Source organism: Columba livia, chromosome 2 (genome assembly GCF_036013475.1).
Source record: "Columba livia isolate bColLiv1 breed racing homer chromosome 2, bColLiv1.pat.W.v2, whole genome shotgun sequence".
NCBI lineage: Eukaryota > Metazoa > Chordata > Aves > Columbiformes > Columbidae > Columba > Columba livia.
Window position 1 is genome coordinate 64545950 of NC_088603.1, and position 20443 is coordinate 64566392.

The 20443-nt window shown below is 39.3% G+C and overlaps 1 protein-coding gene across 2 annotated transcripts in view; it reads left to right on the forward strand.

The window, feature by feature from the left end:
* The window catches only part of DCDC2 (doublecortin domain containing 2), a 71173-nt gene extending 51629 nt beyond the window's left edge, over nt 1-19544 (forward strand). For both annotated transcript variants that reach the window (XM_065052302.1, XM_065052301.1), the window contains 2 exons: nt 14278-14625; nt 16465-19544. In XM_065052302.1, coding sequence (XP_064908374.1) covers nt 14278-14625; nt 16465-16572 — 456 coding nt within the window. In that variant the 3' untranslated portion in view covers nt 16573-19544. The remainder of the gene's footprint in view (nt 1-14277; nt 14626-16464) is intronic.
* Nucleotides 19545-20443: the final 899 nt, after the last annotated feature.

The following is a 20443-nucleotide window of genomic DNA, read 5'->3' on the forward strand; positions in this document are numbered from 1 at the left end:
GGCCCAGCAGGGCACTGGCCTAGATGATTTTTAGAGCAGTTGTCTTTGAAGTGGAGTGTGCACAGCCCAGGGGATATGAAAGACAATCCATTGGGTGCAGGAAGAAAATATTAGAACTTCAGTAGTACTTGCATGTATACTTATAAATAGGTATATACATTGACTTATGTATATAAGTATATACATGTACTTCTATGATGGATAGACTACATTAGTGGACAAGGAAAGAGCAACTGATATACTCTGTCTGGACTTTTGTAAGGCCTTTGACATGATGCTGCCAAACCTCCTTCTCTCTAAATTGGAGAGATATTAATTTGATGGATAGACTATTCGCTGGATGAGGAATCATAGAATCATAGAATCAGTTGGATGGTCGCATCTAGAGGGTAGTGGCCATGGCCCAATGGCCAGATGGAGATCAGTGATGAGTGGTGTCTCTCGGGGTTCTGTATTGGGACCAGTGCTATTTAATATCTTCATCAACAACATAGACAGTGGGATCCAGTGCACTCTCAGGAAGTTTGTGGACAATATCAAGCTGAGAGGTGTGGGTGATGTGCTGGAGGGACGTGATGCCATCCATAGGGATCTAGACAAGCTCAAGAAGTGGGCCCATGTGAAGAAGCTCATGATGTTCAACAAGGCCAAGTACAAGGTCCTGCATCTGAGTCGGGGCAAGCCCAGCTGTCAATACAGGCTGGGGGATGAAGGGACTGAGAGCAGCCCTGCAGAGGAGGACTTGGGGATGCTGGTGGATGAAAGATGACATGAGCTGGCAATGTGCGCTTGCAGCCCAGAAGGCCAATCCTATCTTGGGCTGCATTAAAAGGAGCATGGCCAGCAGGTCAAGGGAGGTGATTCCACCCTTCTACTCTGCTCTGGTGAGACCCCACCTGGAGTCCTGTGTCTGGCTCTGGAGCCCCCAACATAAGAAGGACCTGGACCTGTTGGAGAGGGTCCAGAGGAGGTGACAAAAATGATCATGGGTCTGGAACACCTCTCCTCTGAGGACAGGCTGAGAGTTGGGGTTGTTCAGCCTGGAGAAGAGACCTGGGGAGACCTTATTACAGCCTTTCAGTACTTAAAGGGGGCTTATAGGAAAGATGAGGACAGAATTTTTAGCAGGGTCTGTTGTGATAGGACAAGGGGTAATGGTTTTGAATTAAAAGAGGGGAGATTTAGGCTAGATAAAGGAGGAGATGTTTTACAATAAGAATGGTAAAAACACTGGCATAGGTTGCCCAGAGAGGTGGTAGATGTCCCATCCCTGGAGACATTCAAGGCCAGGCTGGACAGGGCTCTAAGCAACCTGATCCAGTTGAAGATGTCCCTGCTCATTGCAGGGGGCTGGACTAGATGAGCTTGGAAGGTCCCTTCCAACCCAGACTATTCTATGATTCTATACTGGCAGTATGTGCTCAAAATTTTTGTACTGGTAGGGCTGTGCAATAAAACAGCTTGGAGACCACTGCTCTGCACTTCTCTTCCAACTTCTCTATTTGTTCATCTTTGATTATTTCAGTCCTATATTTAGGTGGTTGATTTTTTTTTTTTCAATTTATTTTAATTGGGTAAAAGAATACTACACATATACATTTTGTCTTCTACCTTTAAAAAATGTCTGAGGAGAAAATAGACAGAAGTTTTATTAGCTTACCCTTTGTTTTAATTTTTGCCTGCAATACCAATCTGTACATTAACAAAAACAACATATGAAGTTGCTGCTGTAGCCATTTTGAAGAATGGCACCATACCCATCTAAAAAAAAAATAAAATCTGGATTTCTGTTTCTAAGAAGGGTCATTCTTTATGACTTATTTACTTTAATGGGAAGGAGTTTTACTCAGCTACTTTATAGACGTTATTCTTGAAGAAGTGTGAATCAGGTGATTGAAACGGGGAGCCATTGCGCTCATCAGCCCTGTTAATTGCAGTTGTCCTTGTGATATGTTGTGATAATTAGGATGTGTTGGGTTGTACTGATAGTGCTGACATTGGGGAAGAACTGTCATCTTCATCGTTGTTTCTTATGACATCCTGAAGTATATCCTACACTGGTCTTGACAGTACAATAATCAAATTAAAAAATGATTAGCCTGTTTATTGGCCTCCAAAGGTGTGTAAAGAATTCCTTTGGGTAGTGTAAAGTATTTGACAGTGTAAATTGGGTTGTCAGGTCTTAGTTTTTAAGTTGACTGCAATTCATATGAAATCCAAGAACACTGGAGACAGCAGCCTTAATTCTCCATGGAGATGCTCCAAGCAACAGCTCTGCCAGTGGGTCTGACCAGTTTGCCTCAGACACAAGATGGTGACTGTCACCAGAGAGGGAAGAATTGCTGCCTGTGCACTGCCACTTCTGTACTTGACAGTGGTAGTTACAGTTGTTGGTGCAGTTGCCAGTGAACATTGGTTGTGCTGGCAAGCTTGCAACACTAGGGACTTGCTTGATACCTCTAAGCTCATGTACCAAGGTTCATGCATTTTCCTCAGATTTTTCAGTCGCCGTCAACTGATGTTGCTACCTGGAGAAAGAACTGGAAGCAAGTGTGTTTGAAGGGGGGGGGGGAGGAGGGTGTGTGTGTGTGTGTGGAATCAGCCATACACGCTATTAATGATCTGATTTTCATATTTTCAGAAAAGCCAGACAAAACATCAAAATGTATTGCAACTCAAGACATGGTTTGTTTCACACTTTAAAAGTTCATGTATAGTTTCCTAGGCAATCTGACAACAAGCCAGGTCTGTCTGAGTAACACCGAGTACTTTTTATTCCCAGATAACTGAGGTTACTCAGACCTTGGAAGCATTTAGCATTTTACATGTTCTTGTTAATGCCCATTTTAAATCTTTTAATATTCTGTGATGTAGAGCTATATAGCTTTTTCCTATCTGAACTGCCGTTGCTATTATTGCTAGAAACATGGAAAAGGACAGCCAGCCAGGGTTTGACTATCTCACATGATGCATAAATATTTACATGCCGGCTTTCACTAGGATGCTGACACTTCTGATATCCTATCATTTCCATCAGCCACATAAATAAGGTGGTGAAGATAGAACTGAGTCTTTTTTCTCTTTTATGTACCTTCTCTGTCTTGCCATTTGAAGCGCATGGTTGAACAAATGCCACATTAGCCAGTAACTAAACTTAAGAGTAATACTGGCTAGATACCTCCTTATGTCCTGTTTTGTAAAATGCTGCCTGCCACCTGAGAACACATTAAAAGAAAAGGATTTGCTTTATTCCAGACTAGCTGACAGTTGTAATTGAACATCAAGGAGGAAAAATCAGTGTTTTGCCTGAAACCAAACCCTTCTGTTCTATATTCTGTACCAGACTTCAGCTTCGAATTACAAAATGGATAGTTTCTTCTCTTGACATGCAGACTTACTCCTGGTTGGTTATTTATATCACCATGTCAACATACGTAGTAACTGATGACAGACTATGAAATCAATTGTGGAAATAGCAAGGAAACAAGGTGGTTTTATAGCTGTTCTTTGCAGGGAGGCAGCAAAGCAATAGGGGTTCCTTATTTGAAGTGTCACTTAAGTGTGTTACTTGGAGTTTGCTGTTAGTAATATAAATATATTTGATGTAACTTTCTGAGAGAGAAAATTTTCTCACTTGTAAAGTTATTAGAACAAACTACTACTTTTTCTTTAATTTTATATACTTTGTGAAACAGCAGTTAGTAGTAATAGTATTGAAATAACACTGCAAGTTTGCATTAGTTTGTCTATTTCCATAAGCATAGTTGTTTTTCTTCCATGTTGAGACCTTGGGAGGTGGAGTAAGTATGAAATATACGAGATATGGAGTTGTTCAGTGCATGATCCCTACCAGAAATTCGGGCATGTTGCTGTGCCAGTCTACATTGCCATGGGGTATATGATAATGGCTATTGAGATGTAAGTGATGTAGAATAAATATTCAGTGGTGTTTTTTTGTTTTGTTTTGTTTGTTTGTGTCTTTTTTTGCCCCTCCAGATTCATCACCAGCATCTCCCTCTCTTTGTGTTTATTTGTGTTGCATTAAGAGGGTTAATTTGGCAGAAACTAAGCCCATTTTCGTTCCAGCTTGTCCTCAGATATTACTGGGGGCTGGGCCAGCTGAGCTTAGCTTCTGAGTGATGCCAAATTAAACCAAAATGACCTCAAGCCAGCACTATAAATCCAATCGTGCTCAACAGCCAGTCTGGTGTTATGTTGAATTCACACAGTTACAGATCCACCAATAGTTCAAAGTCAGGTTGTGATCATTGAACTTGTGTGCTTACACAGATTCACAAATAGTATAATATGTACTATAAGTCTGAGCACATGCAGTGAGAGATTCTCACAACCAAATTTACAGATAATGAGATTTATTAAAGCAACAGGTTCAAGTTATTTTAAATTGCTGTTGATAAAATACACTGTCTGGAAAAAATACACTTTGGTACCATATATATATATATTCTAAGGTTACTATATAGTACTACTAATGTGATTACAAATACAAGCTTGAAGTCCAGGTTTCCCAGAGAAACACTCAGTATAAGCAAGTCTGTGAGTCTTACCCAAAGGTAAGACTTACCCACCTATGGGTGGGCAAGACAGGTCCAGCCTGTCAACTGATCCCACAAGGCTGTGGTGCTGTCTCCTTGACTTCCCCGTGATGGTGTCTTCCCTAACTTTCCCCTGTTGTTAGGGTATTTTATACTATTTTCTATGTTTAGGTGGAGCTCGAGTGACTCTAGTCTTACATGCCTTTGTTATTGATTGGTGTAAAATTATCTTGCTTTGATTTTAAAGGTATAGACTTAAAATAATTCAGAGAATACGCTCCGCTGGAAAGGAAGGCGGGTAGCTTTTGGGATGGAGGTGTGTTTTAGTATTATAATGAAATTATAATGAGCAAGGTTGATCCACAGGACAGGTTTTGCCGCAACTGCTAGCTCAGCAATCAGCATTTTGGGTGGAATAATGTGTTATCTCTTACTTGACAGCAAATATATGCACAATACCATCTAGGTCTGTACCTGCCTTGCACACAGAGCCCAACTGTGGTATCTCCACACCGCTTCACCCCTATTTTCCTTAGTGCCAGCACACTGAGCTCCCCTCGTGTGTCAATGTCTAAGGATGCAGGCCAGGTTTGGAGGGGAAACCATTGCAGAGCAGATTCCATGTGTGCCAAGAAGAGGCCTTGTGTGCTGAGAATGTGGATATAACTTTACTCACAGTAAGTTTGTCTTTGATAATTAGTTTCAGTAATTTGCCCCCTCAGTAATTATTCCACAATGTGTAAAAATCACTGGATGATAAATTTGTCTAATGGCCACTGATTTGGATTTTTTTGGTAGATGTTGACACTCCTGGTTCTTTCAGTAGCCAATTGCTTTCCGTTATTACAGATATGTTCACTGGTTAATGCAGTCCTGATGGTACTCATTATTCCCTATTTCCGGGGCTGTGATGTGGGACTGTGTATCACCCCTAGGTGCTCTGGAGTGTATCATCAGTGCAGAAAATTTGCACCTTTCAGTGAACATAATAAAATGTTTATCTTCCTTATTGCTGAAAATAAAATGTTAACGTTTGCATTGAATCAACATTAAAACAGGCTGACTGCTCAAAAAGACATTCCTTGATTAAAAAGGCCAGAACTTTTCTTGAAGAAATATTTCGCACTACATCTATATGGATTTCAAAATGGCATTTGGAAAGAATACCTGCGGAGATTTTTATGCTCCAATTTTGCTACAGGTGATGCGGCTGTAATTTAAGCATTCTGGATTTTGAGTGCTGACAAACCATCAGATAAGGCTTTTTCCTGTGTGTTCTTCCTTCAGCTCTGCTTATATACACTTAATTTTTTTACTGTTTGTCAGTGTGAGATAGGGGAACTTATTCTGGTTGGTTCCTTGCAACTCAGAATGAGAAGAGAGATTTTCCCTTGGTTTCTGCATTGCATGACTGATTTCTGAAGCTATAGCAGCAAGGTGTGATCTTTTCTTTAAAGGCTTATTTGGCCAACTGTTGGAGGGCCTTCACTTCTGAGTGAAGCCAGCAAATGCAGTTCTGTTGGAAAAGTAGTGTTGACACCACACAAAAAAAAATTTTCTGTATGTGCACCTGTTTTGAAAAAATATGGCAATCCTAGAGCAGACAATTTCTCAAATTCCTTAACATTTTTCATTCACTCTAGAAGTCTCTATTTCTGGAAAAACAAACAAACAAACAAACAAAAAAACAATCTGTATTTTTGCAGCCTCGGTAGTGCTTCTTTCTAGATTCTTATCAATCTTGTCATTGTCTGTGAGGATGCTCAACAGATCATACTGTATTGTAGGGTGTGAGGTTTCGGCAAATTTTAATGAACGCATGGAAAATGTTATGGAAAAAACTAGACATGATCGTCAGTGAAATAGATGGAGAAAAATACTGTTGACTTATGTACATCTTAGAAAAGTAAAGATCTGATCAGATTTTTTCTTGTCTGCCATGGCTGTTTTATAATTAAGGAATTCTGCAGACTTCCAGTTGCCACACAGTGAAACTGAGGAATGGAGTTTGAAAAGCTGTTTTTTTTCAGGTTACATAGTTTCCCTTCATTCCAGTTACACTTCTGGGTTCTATTATCTTATGAAAAATCAGATTCTGTGGATTGGATACAGGTGCTGCATTTGTTGTAAAAAAATAAACCAAAAAAACAACAACATTCAGCATTTAAGATGGTTGGTGTTTAAATGTTGTGGGGAGAAAGACTTTTTTGCCGTCTGTCAGGAACAACCGTGCATTTACTGTGTGGGAAGTGTCAGACTGATGAACCCTTAACTATTCATTTGTTTGTTTTTAAGAGCCTGGATTTTGTAAATGATGTGGAAGAGATGAGGGCTGCTGTCACTTAGCAACCCTATCTGGTTTGAGAACAAAATGTTTTGCTGTTGGAATCTGTGCCATGCAGCTACAAAGCATTCCTGACTGGGTAGGAGCAAGGGAAGCTCTGTTCTGGAGAGGTCTGGTGCAATCAAAGTTAAGTGTTCCTGATGCTGCATTTGTGAGATGTATTCATGTCTGTATTTGCAACCATTAAGATTTTTGTTGTCTGCCTTATTGTTTGTCTGTTGTGACCATTAGCCAAATAAACATTTCCAAATGGCTTCAATAAAACAAAATTATGTTTTATATTAATGCTATAAAGTAATTTCTGCCTTAAATGATTGTGATACTGCACTTTTCAATATTCTAGTATCAGTCATGTACAAACGTTGTGAGAGGTTACATTAGCATCCCTAGAGGAAAAGACGCCAAATGCTTCAATATTTGAAGATTTCCTGACTTATTACTTTTGAATGATGATGGCATTTGGTAATGTAGCTCTTAATGAATGATAGCATGATGAGTGTAATTAGAATACATCTTTCTTTTTTAAACACTCTGTTTTTGCTGAGATTAAAAATACCATCAAGCAATCATATTTCTTGAATGCAAAATGAAATTCACTCTGTTCTTCATCAACCTGTTACTAAGTCGGGAGGTTTCCACAAGGTAAGCTGGGTCCATGTTTCCAGCATGAAGCTGAGAAGCACTTCAGTTGTTTCATGTGCCTTTGGTTGAATATGCCTTTCAATATACACATACAAGTCTTTTGTCGGTGAGTCTGTTTACTGCTAGTCCATGACAAGCAAAGAAGTCACAGTCATGAAGGAACAGTTTGAAAACTAGTTATTTTAACCACTGTACTTTCGACTGGGGAACAGCAAAAGCACCATCTTCACTTAAAAGATGCAGCCAGCAATACAAGAAAGAAGGTTACTTCCTATGTTGTTACAACCATAAAAAGGGCAAAATAACAAACCTTGCTATGGGTAATTCTGACTATTGGAGGAATGAGGGGAACCTCAATCCATCCAACTCCTACCAGTTTGATACCAGTGTCAGCAATAGATGCCCAGAGCCTGGGGAAGGATCAGAGGTCATCAGGAGAGCACCTGGAGAGCAGGACAAAGGAATTCCAGCCACTCCAGCCATTAAGTCAGCTTCTTCAGGCACCCAACTTAAATGCCTCTATGCAAATGCATGTAGCATGGGGAATGAACAAGAAGTGCTAGAGGCATGTGCACACCTGCAGGGCTGTCTTCTTATTGGCCTCATGGAGATGTGGTGGAATGGCTCCTATGGCTGAAGTGTTGGAATGGAAGGATATAGGCTCTTTAGGAATGACGGGCAGGGGAGATGAGGTGGGGGTGTTGCCCTCTATGTCAGTGTCTGGCTGGAGTGCATGGAGCTCTGCCTTGAGATGGATGAGGAGCCAACCAAGTGCTTATGGGTCAGGACTAAAGGGAGGACAGGGACAGGTGACATTATAACAGAGGTCGGCTACTGGCCTCCTGACCAGGAAGACTGAGCAGGTGAGGCCCTCCATAAACAGATAGGAGTGGCTTTACATTCACAAGGTCTGGTCCTTATGGGGGACTTCAGTCATCCCAATATCTGTGGGATGGACAACACAGCAGGGTATATGCAATCCAGGAGGTTCCTGGAATGCATTGATGATAACTTCCTTCTTCTAGTGATAGAGAAGCCAACAGGGAGAGGTGCTATGCTGGACCTTGTTCTCACCAACAAGGAGAGACTGGTGGGGAATGTGAAGCTTAAGGGCAGCTTTGGCTGCAGTGACCATGAAATGGTGGAGTTCAAGATCCTCAAAGCAGTGAGGAGTGTACACAGCAGTCTCATTACCCTGGACTTGAGGAGATCCCCTCTTCAGGGATCTGCTTGGTAGAGCACCATGAAATAAAGCCCTAGAGGGAAGAGGGGCCCAAGACAGCTCATCAATATTCGGGGATCACCTCCTCCAGCCTCACAAGAGATGCATCCCAACAAAGAGGAAGTCAGGAAAAAATGCCAGAAGACCTGCATGGATGAACAAGGAGCTCTTGGACAAACTATAACACAAAAAAAGGAATCCTACAAGGGTAGAAGCAAAGACATGTGGCCTGGGAGGAATGCAGGGGAATTGTCCAAGTAGCCAGGGATGGTGTTAGGAAAGCTAAAGCCCTGATAGAATTAACTCTGGCCAGGGACATAAAGTGTGACAAGAAAAGCTTCTGGGGGTACATGGGTGATAAAAGGAAGACTATGGGAAATGTGGGCCCTCTCTGGAAGGAAACAGGAGGCCTGGTTACTTGTGATATGGAGAACTTTGAGGTACTCAGCATCTTTTTTGCCTGTCTTCACCAGCAAGTGCTCTCTCCACACTGCCCAATTCACAGAAGGCAAAGGCAAGGATTGGGAGAATGAAGAACCTCCCACTGTAGGAGAAGATCAGGTTTGAGACCATCTAAGGAACATGAAAGTGCACAAGTCCGTGGGGCCTGATGAGATGCATGTGCATGTCCTAAAGGAACTGGTGGATCGAGTTGTTAAGCCACCATCCATTGTATTTGAGAAGTCTTGGCAGTCTGCTGAAGTTCCTGCTGACTGAAAAAGGGGAAACATAACCCTAATTTTAAAAAAGGGGGAAAAGGAAGAACTGGGGAACTACAGGCCAGTCAGTCTAACCTCTGTGCCCAGCAAAGATCATGGAGCAGATCCTCCTGGAAACTATGCTAAGGAGGTGACTGGTGATTTGCTTCACCAAGGGCAAATTATGCCTGACAAATTTGGTGGGCTTCTGTGACGGGGTTACAGCATTGTTGGATAACGGAAGAGCAACTGACATCATTTACCTGGACTTGTGCAAAGCATTTGACACTTCTGCATGACAAAGAGTAATGGCTTTAAACTGAAAGAGGGTAGATTTGGATGAGACATAAGGAAGAAATCCTTCACTATTCAGGGTGGTGAAGCCCTGGAACAGGCTGCCCAGAGAAGCTGTGGATGCCCCATCCCTGGAAGTGTTCAAGGCCAGGTTGGATTGGGCTTAGAGCAACCTGGTCTGGTGGAAGGTGTCCCTGCCCATGGCACAGGGGGTTTGAACTAGATGATCTTTAAGGTCCTTTCCAACCCAAACCATTCCATGATTCAATGATTCTACGAAGATAATCCATCACAGTCACCAGAAAAGTCCTCTGACTTAGAAGCCACTTACTTCTCTATGAAAATTACCTCAAGGAATAAGAATCTAATCATCTCTTGCCTCTCCTGTCCTAGGTTTCTTGCTGTCAGGTTCAAGTTGTGGTGCTGTGATGTGGACACAGGACTAAAGTAACACAGGGACACTTCTGTAGTTCATTACAGTATATGTGTTCAGTTAGCCTGGGCTACAACTGGCTGAGTGCTTCCAGCCTGAGTTTCTGAAGTGCCCCTTGTTCTCTGTTATGATCCTGCAATCTCTCATGTTGATGTGCTGATATTAATATTTGATGCTTGTGTTCGTTTAGTTGTGTTACAAAGTGGTGAGAGACCTCAGTCAGGCCTGGAGATACGTCTGGTTCTCTGGATTTGAGGTACCTTGGGCTTTTACAGGAATTCCAAATGTAAAGTACTTGTATGACTTCCTGTGAGCCAACACACTGGCTGAAAGCCAAACTCTGACTTCTGGGGTGCAAACAGGAGCAGCAGAGTCCCACATCTGTCCTAGATATCCAGCCAATGAAGTCCCTGTATAGGAACCTCTTACTGGGAGTATTCTGGTTATTTAAAAGATAACTGATGAAAAGCTAAAAACTATGATGTGAAATATCACTGCTTTTCCTTAAGTATACAAGATCATTGCTGGCTTCTAGAAATGAGTCTGATAATTTCTGCAAGGATATGTAGGTACTTGTTTTGCCTTTCAGTATGCCCATCCTGATTTATCCTGACTGAGAGAAAACAGTTTGCAGTAACTTTGATGTAAATGTAATAGGCATTTTGTACAGTTGTAGGTGGACGGATGGCTGGAGTGTGTCAATTTCAATCCCATTGACTCCATGGGACTTTGAATTATAACCAGACCTAGCAAGAACTTCAACGTGGGCTCTAGCTCACTATTTGAGGTTCACTGAAATCACTGGAACTGTTCAAGAGGTAAAGTTAAGCATGTACAGCATTTACAGGCTCTGGACCATAAAAAGCTCTGGTTTTCTCCCTTTTTCTATTTTCCTTACTGTATGTATTAATATACATGCATATAAAGATTCTCTTTCCCTAAATAAGAAGAATCTAACTTTTGCTAAGTATATATCTCTCTCAGTGAAGAAGGTGTACTTAAAATAGAAAATGCTAATTTATGCATAGCTAGTAGATCAATAAGATCTCAGTAGAAAATATCACACTTTTTATGTAAAGACCAACGTATGATTTGATGGGTGATTTTAGCCGTCAGTTCCCTCCCTACAGTCCTGTCTTAGGTCTGCTGTGCATTCTGAAATACATCATCTGTGATTATATTCGCATTTCAAAGCCTACCTGTGACTCTGCATGCAGTGGGAACAATACTGCATTTTAGATTACCTTGTGGAAGGTCTTTTCCTCTGGATCAATGCTGATTTTAACTTGTCTGAAATATCCATTCTGGTATAATGCAGCTTGAAATGAGATTAAGTGAAGAATGCATTTTGCTTTCTGATTATTAGCTGTAAACATGACTTTTTATTTTGTCTGTAGTGGTAATAACTGTTGTAGTAAAATGCTCAGCTATCTTGAAATTTTCAGTGACTATAAAAACTTCACACTTGCACTGATGGGATTTATTTTACCGATCTTGTTTTTTACTATTGTTTTTCAGGCAATTTAGCTTGACTGGCCCAGTTAAATTAGTTGAAATCTGAATGTTATTTTCATGCCAGTTCCCTATGAGCTTCCAGTGAGTTTCTGGGTATGGTTCTATGTGCTCTGTGTATCTTCTGTGTCACTCAGTTTTCACTCTTAAAAAATTTGCATCCACACCTATTTTAGACAGACTCTTGTGAGTCTGGCTAGCGTAGCACCTTAAAAAGTTACTGCCCCTCAAATGCCCATTGCGCTTGTGTGCCAAAGGCGGCTTCCACAGCAATGAAACCAGTAAAAGCATATGCATTAGGATACATACATTTACACCATGGTGTAAGGTCTCCACACCTTCTGCAGTCTGAAGTGAGCCACCATGCTAAAGTAGTTCAGGCAAGGGCAGATATTTTATTCTGATAGTACTCACTACCAGGCAGTAACAAAATGCTGGAAATAATATTATCTTGGATGACTACAACAGTGAACTGAGAAAGACTGGGTTTGTTTTTCTTCTTTTCTCACCCTCTCTTCACTTGGCATTTGTAATGACGTAGTAAGCAGGTGTCATGATGCAAAACCAAAACCACTTAATTTTAGCTAGCAATGTCTGGTGCATTTGATTTGTCCCACCCTCCCCTGTTTCTGGTCAGAATCTAGAGCTGCTAGTTTCCTTAGCAGACTGAAAAGAAATCAGTAGGTCACGTGTGTGAGACTAGCAGGTAAGTTCTGAGAATTTATGGATCTACAGATTCTTTGCTCTCTTTGTGTGCTGGAGGTTACCAAAGTTGGCTCATGTTTGCTTTGGATAGTGACTTCTTTGAAGTTGTCTGTAGAGACTTGGCTTGTTTAATTTTTAATTTGGTGGAAATTAGGCCAGTTTGATGTTACCAGATGATAGTGAGTTAGGAAGAGTCGAATGAAAAACACATAGACACCACTGTACTCCAAAAATTACTTATGGAGCCATAATTTATCTGGCCAGGTAACCATGTAATATTTCTAGTAATTTGTCATTCTATGGATTATTACAATGCAATAACTTGTCCTTTTCAAAGCTGTGTGAATGCAGTATTGTGCACTGGCATAATTGTCTTATGTTGCTACTTGGATACCATAGTAAAAGCAAGGTGTTTCATCAAGAGGCTTCAATCAATTGTTGTTATTGCTGACTTGGTTTTTACTAATATGTTTAATGTGATGATTTTTTTTTAATCTTAGTATCAGTGAGGAAAAGAGATTTTTGTAAGACATAACTTATAGGTCTTTAGCAGATGGCTGCCTGCATAACGGAGCTGCTAATGATAGTAAAATTCCAAACACTTTTGATTAAGAGATAATCTCTTGCTCTTAGCTTGTTTACTTTAGATTTAGAGTCTGACGAGGCTGTGTTGGAGGCAGACACCCTGTCACTCCTATGGGATATTTTTCTCTTTATTTTCTTTCAAACCTTAGCACAAGTACGTAAGTCATCTTGGCAGTGGGGGCATTGGTTCACTGAATAGTCAGGTGAATCTTCAAAGCTGAAACTGGAAGACAAATTACAACAACTAGATAGTATATAGAATCAGAGAATCATTTTGGTTGGAAGAGACCCTCAGGATCATTGAGTCCAACCATAACCTAAATCCAGCACTAAACCATGTCACTAAGAACCTTGTGCAAATGCCTTTTAAACACCTCCAGGGATGGTGACTCCACCACTTCCCTGGGCAGCCTGTTCCAATGCCTGACAACCCTTTCCGTGAAGAAATTTTTCCTAATATCCAATTTGAACCTCCCCTGGTGCAACTTCAGGCCATTTCCTCTTGTCCTAGCACTTGCAACTTGGGGGAGGAGACCAACACCCTTCATGCTCTTTCAGGTTGTCATAAAATGGTACTGCTAGCAGCTTTATCTATAGTGAGTTTCTGTTTACCTTTCTTCAATACAGGACATGATCCTGTTCCTCCGGTCTGCTGGTTTGACACTGTGTAGGAAAAATTAACTGCTAAATATCAAACAAATCATGACCATGCCACCCTATAGAGGGGTCTTTGGGAAGACAAATGATGTTATGGAAATGACCAGTAGATCTGCCTCATCTGTCTTGTGACTTTTCTGTGAACGCAAATAAGACAGGCTGCACAATACGACCGATTGGCATGGCATGGCCTGGTCCATAGCTAAAATGCTTCTTGGGGAACAGTTTGTGGGCTAGTGATGTATCATATTTTATTGTGACAGGATTTTACAAACAGGTATGTATGACATGCTAGAATGTCAGGGAAACTGGAATAGCTGAAACAAAGTAGCTGTTGCTGTATAAATTAAATCTAGCTCATTGCAGTTGTTATGAGTAAGGTCAAATGGATTAACCCAGTGTAATACATTTATATCTCACTAACGCATTTTTTTAATGTAGAATAAGAGTGCATTACGGGATGTTCATACAGAAGAATAATTTTCTGTCCATGTGGACAAACCTCAAACTAGCATACTTAGTCCCCAGTAATGATGTAATTGTGATTTTGATGTCTATCACGTTTCAGAATTGTGTGGTGCGTTCTGATTAAAAATGCCTCATAATGCTGCTGCTTTTCCTTTCACCAGAGGCCAGCAGAAACTGTAGATGAAGAAGAAAATGCAGAAGAGGAAACTGACAGGGAAGAGGACACATATAAAGGAGAGGAAGAATATCGAGAAGTGAATGCAGAGGAAAGTGGGGCAACTGTTAAAGAAAGCAGTAAAGTGGAAGAAAACAAGAAGAAATTAAATGGGAATTATGAAGTTGAAGCAGAAGCAACAGAGACTGTTGACCAAGCAGAGGAAGAGGAATCTATCCATTTAAATGGCAATAAAAATGAAGAAAATGGTGAGGGAATGGAGCACTTGAACTACCAAGATGATCTTCACCCTGAAGAAGAAATAAAAGAAGAGGATCCTGACAGCCAGAAGCAGGTGAGAATTCTTTCAGTTTGTTGTTCTTAAGTTACTGTTACTCATTCTTCTCAGCTAGTCTCTAAGTAGCTCACTCCTGTTAAGTCCTGAGGGCATTTATGAGAACTTCAGTTTGTGGGTGTCGTGGGTTTTGATTGTGGGGTGACAATAAAACTGTGGCAGATGTATTGTTAACCCCCTCTTCTCCCTTCAGCCCATCCCTCTCCCCCCTTCCCACTAAGGACAAGCGATCGGGAGGGAAAGAAGGACAGAGAGTTGGAAAAATTAAAAATGTTTTACTCATGCTACTAATTAGAATAGAGAAAATAATACAAAATATACAAAACCACTCTTGAAAGTCCCAGCAACTGCAGAGCCGGCACCCGAAGTCCTGGATTGGACTCTGCAGCCAACCAGAGCTGTCACTGGGCCTCAGTTCACAGGGACGACTAGCAAGGTCCTCTCCTAATGTTGTCCATAAGCAAAAGGGCCGAGATCCTCGTGATCTCCCACTTTTATATGAAGTATTCACATGAATGGGATGTTATAATAAGTTGGTAATTTTCTTGGTCACCTGTTTCTCGTTGCCCCTCTCACGAAAAGTGCATCCATTTGTTATCAATAACTTCGCATTCCATTGCTATGTTTACCAAGACATATATCTGGTTCTCCAGGAAAACCCAGCTCATATGAAGGCTTTAGCTGATAGGGAAATTCACTAAAAGAGAAACTTGTTTTTTAACAAAACCAGGACAGTGGGAAAAGCTGTTTTCCATCTGTATAGATCAGTTATATCTGTAATTACATGTCTTCCAACTGAGAAAGCAGATGTTTCTCACTATTTGATGAATCTGCATCTCCTGCTTTCCTTAGTATGCTGAATTTTGAAAAAACAAATGAACAAACTTGCAATTTCCAAAAAAGAATAATCATTGTATATTTCCACACTACATTGTCCTTTAGGACAGAGCAGAAGGGTGTGTTCATGAAACCACAGCGCCTCATTATTTTGATAAGTTGACTTTCATAGAAGTTGCATTTCATAAAGGGCTCTTGCCTTTGCTTTGTGGAAAATGTTTCCATTTCTTAGAAATTGGAAAAGACAGTGAAGATGAACAAGATTCTCAAAGCAAGAGGCTTTAGTTGGTTTAAAAGCAAATGTCCTAATAATTTAGGAGACACGATAACATGCTGCTGGCTTAGATGGAGAGATGTTGCTCAGAAAAATCAACTGGACTATCACGAGTGTCAGATGAACAGACCAGCAAACAAAATGTGGGAAATTAAGTGTTTTGATTTATGGGGAGAATCCAGATCTGGGAAGAGCAAGATTCTTGAGCGTAAGAAGCAGAACAACTTGCCACATATTCCCTGCCTATAGGCTGCTGAAAAACAGACTCTTCCTTTGCTTTTTGTGACACTGGGCATCATTGCTTGCATCTTGCAGCTAGGCTTTCTTCTGTTTCTGTATGACACACAAGAACATTTTTCAATTAAGAGAGCTGAGTAATATGACGTTTTCTTGGGCCCTGAATTTATTCTATGCTTGATATATTGATTTTTTTGTTTGTTTTTAGAAAAGCTGAAATTATTTATGGAAGTAGAGAAAGTGAGTGAGCATTCACTTTAAATGGTTATGTGGGTAACTGGATGTTTGATGAAGGAATTGGGGTGGAAAGTCTAATTTGAGTACTTTGTCCTTCGGAAAGTATATAATGTGAATAAAAATGTTAATGTGATCACTCTCAAAAAATATTTTTTGACATTAAGAATCCCCTGTGGAAATTTTAGTATGAAGATCTAACATTGTATTGAAATGAAGTACTGATGAAGTTAACAGTACATGTCCTTTTTCTCTAGGTTGATTTCCATCTTGAACAAACATCCAGAAATCCAAGGGTGACAATCACCAGCCCACAGGAAAGTGAAAAAAATGACCAGAGCAGTGACTGTGCTGCAGTTGCATAGACAGAAAAAATGTAATGAGCAGAAAATGAAAGATTATAATCCTTTAAATATAAAGCATGTAATTTTTGTGATTGGTAACTTATAATAGGAAGATAAGTTGAGTACATATTGAGGCTTGAGATGATAATGCCATATGGAATGATACATAAACCAAACATAAATAGCTACTAAAGAAACATCAAAATATTTTTACAAGGTGATACTTTCCAGTAGAATTTGAGGGGGAAAATACAAGAGTACTGTATAGTAGTATTAGAAATAAATTAACTATTCTGTGATATAAAAAGGTTAGCAATAACAGAATAACCACCAAAATTACATTGTTCCAGAAAAAGGAAAAAAACCCACCCAAATTTGATGGCAAAACTTTTTTGCAGATGCATTCAGAAAAGAGAAACGATTTTTGGCTTTTAATGAGGACATATGCAGTTTTTCTTTTAAATTACACATGATATATGTGATTCGCAGGCATAACATTAAGACGTAAGTAGAATACATTGCATACTTAATGGACTTAGGCCCACAAAAAATGGTGTACTATAATGAGGTGTTAGTTGTAATGTTACAAAATAGTAGATTTTCAATATATTAATTAGGATAATTCATTTTTACATTCATAAATAGCACTAATGTAGTCTTATGAATGTATGTAGACAGCCTACAATACTGCAGCTTGTTCCCATTTACAGTAAGAAGCTTTGCTGATTGTCCTGCATCAATTCACTAAACAGTGAATTGTTATCGTAATGAAAAAAGTAAAGGAAGAGTATGTAGCAGATTAGTTTCAAATTAGTTGTTTTTGAATAGATTTGTAATTTAATCTATGTGAAATTTAATATATTGAAGGAAAAAAATTAATAGGCCTGGATTCGGACTGAAATTGCCATGAATCCATTGTTACCAATGGAGCCATTTTAATATGAAACATTAGGATGAGTCCACCAGTTTTGTGTAAAAGTCGGGAACACTTTCTGCATTTATGAATTCTTTACGCAGCCTTAATGGTTAGAAGTGCATCCTCAGCCCTTTGAGCAAACTGGCTCCCGATAGGCTGTGGCTTAATTTGCATTAGTAAATAAGGCATTCACCCACAGTATTAGTTCTGTTAATGACAGCAATCCTATTTCTTGCACTGCTTCTCTGTTAGTAATGGGAATAATTTGTAGTTCATAGAAATAGAGCCCTGAGCATAATTTCATTAAGTATACAAAAGGAATAGTGGGTTTCCTTACCTTTAATGCTGGTAACTTATTACTATGAGAAATTAAATGTCATTGTTGCTGATTTCTTGCCATTAATACAAAAAATACATTTATGAACAAACTGAACTTGAAGCACTGTTGGAGGAACGTGAAAAAGCACCTGCCATGACTGAAACTCATATAAATGTATGCACTTTTTCTAGTAACTATGAAATATATTTTTCCAAAAGAGTAGAAATATGTAGAGATTCTTCAGCAAGTTTCTGGGTATTAGCAATGTAGACATAAACCCATAATGTTAAAAACCATGAGAATAGGGTTAGAATGTTTTGCCCTGTGGCATCTGTGAATTGTCTATGATTCATGTGTCCTTAGTTGAGCTGTCTGACAAAGACCTGAGAGAATATTATTACATTTGTGATCAGTTCAAAATAAGCTCCTAATTTAGCCAAGCTCTTAAGCAAGTATGTCTGTGTCTTTTATTTGATACAGCAGTTAAGCCTGTGCTCAAATACTTTTGATTTCCCTGGCATTTAAGAAAATATTTAAAGTTAAGCAGAAGTAAAAACCCAACACTCCCCCCAGCCCCTCCCAACAAAATGAATAAAAGTTCCTCCAGGTACCTTTATAGTTAATCTTGCACTGGAAAAATATATGCAGCAACATTGAAACCCGTCAAAAATACTTAAGCAACCAGAGATGACAGCTCTGTCTCCCCAGGGAGCTTAGGGGAACTTACCCGCAGAACCTTTGGTGCAAAGCTGACCAAGGAAGATGGCTAATGCTGCCTCTTTGCTCACTTAGAGCTGAAAAGCTCATATACTCACCAGTAAACATGGGCTTAAATGTGTTCCTGAATCAAGACAAATCGCAGTAATCTTGTACTGACATTACTGTGGATGGGCTCTTGGCTAGAAGCTAACAGTGAACCAAATACAGGACCCGACTTCCTGTCATCCTATTGCAGATTAAGACTTGAACAACCTCTTAGGTTTTCTTCATCCTCAAAAGCCTGAAGTTAAATTTACACCCAAAATTATCTGTTAGATGTGCTTAATTTGGAGAACATTTGCCTCAAAATGTTGTACCTACAAATAATATTTAGAAGAAACTGAGGGATTTGTATGGTTGTACTTTTCTCTCTTTGGTTTCTATTTATAGCTTCTGTCTGCCAACAGCTTCTGTCATTTATTAACTTTTCCTCAAATGTTCAGTGTCTTCCATGCTTAGAGATTTACTTAAGAGTAATTTAAGTGCTTGAACTGAATTCTGGGGAAGTTGAATATGATAATTTTCTTTCATGGGAACATGAAATCCCTATGAGTGCTGTTCAGCCTTTGATATGTTTCCTCCTCTGTTTTCTTGTAAGAAAGATGAGATATATGTCTTCAGAACAGCAAATCAGACATTTTGGACATAGAGATGTAACCATTTTATAATCTACCTTTACAACACTAAAATAATGAATTTTGTATCAGTTTTTTTTTATAGAGAGAAATTAGTTTATGCATAACAAATAATTCTCATGCTAACGTAGAAATTAAACAAAAAACATACAGGTGGTGTTGCTAATAGCTTTTCTGTCTGTATTTGCCTTGTGTGATGGCTTAACTCAATTTTACATGAGAAATACATTATTTTGTTAAGCTTATATAATGTTATTTTAATAAGCTTATATGCAACAGTTCTGAGGTTTTTTTAAAGTATTGCTTTCTTGTTTTGGTTTTATTTTAAAAAATTATTTGCTATTAAAGAGAACTAGCATACAGATATTCCTGTGTTTTGTCTCATATCTAGTCCTGTTTGATGTTAAGTCTGTCTTTGGGTGACTGACTTTATAAACCTGGTGAGTTTGCAGCCGATAGGATTCTCCCATAATTAGAACTTAAAAAAAAAAATCAGATTTGATAATTTTGATATTGCGACTGCGAAAGATGCTGACAATTTAGCTATTACATAGTTATAAATCCAAGAATAACAGCACAGTTAAACTTGCCTGTGGTTTTTAATGCCATCGTTCAGGTTAGGACTAGAGTACTGGTATGTATATACTGTTCAGCTGATACTCAGCAAATAACATGAGTTTTATCTGTTCACTGGCAATACTTGAGAAAACTACCAAAACTTCTAGATGTCTCCCTCCTGAAATTCCTCATATAAGCAAAGCATGAAAGCATATGACATTCCAAACCCGCCTGGACGCCTTCCCGTGTATCCTCTTCTAGGTGTTCCTGCTCCGGCAGGGGGATTGGACTAGATGATCTTTTGAGGTCCCTTCCAATCCCTAGCATTGTGTGATTCTGTGATATGCTTAAATCCCATAGGACTGCAGTATTCATTAATTTTTATCTAATGTTTTGGTGCTTTGACATATCAGAGGCAAAATAAAGTTAATTTCTGGAAAGAAGTGGGTGAAAATAAAGAAAATATCCCCACTCAGTCTCATCTAAAGTAAAACAAAATAAACTCCTGTGCAGAAGAAAAAAAATAATAAGTGTAAGTATTCTGATTACTTGAAAACATAGGGAGAGGATTGTTGCTTGTGCATTTTGATTAATTATTCCAACATACATTAAAATAGCCATTAGATAATAAATATAAGTACAAAATGTGGTACTCTGAGGAAGGGTGTATTTATTAAGTAGTAATAATCAGAATGATTTAATGGG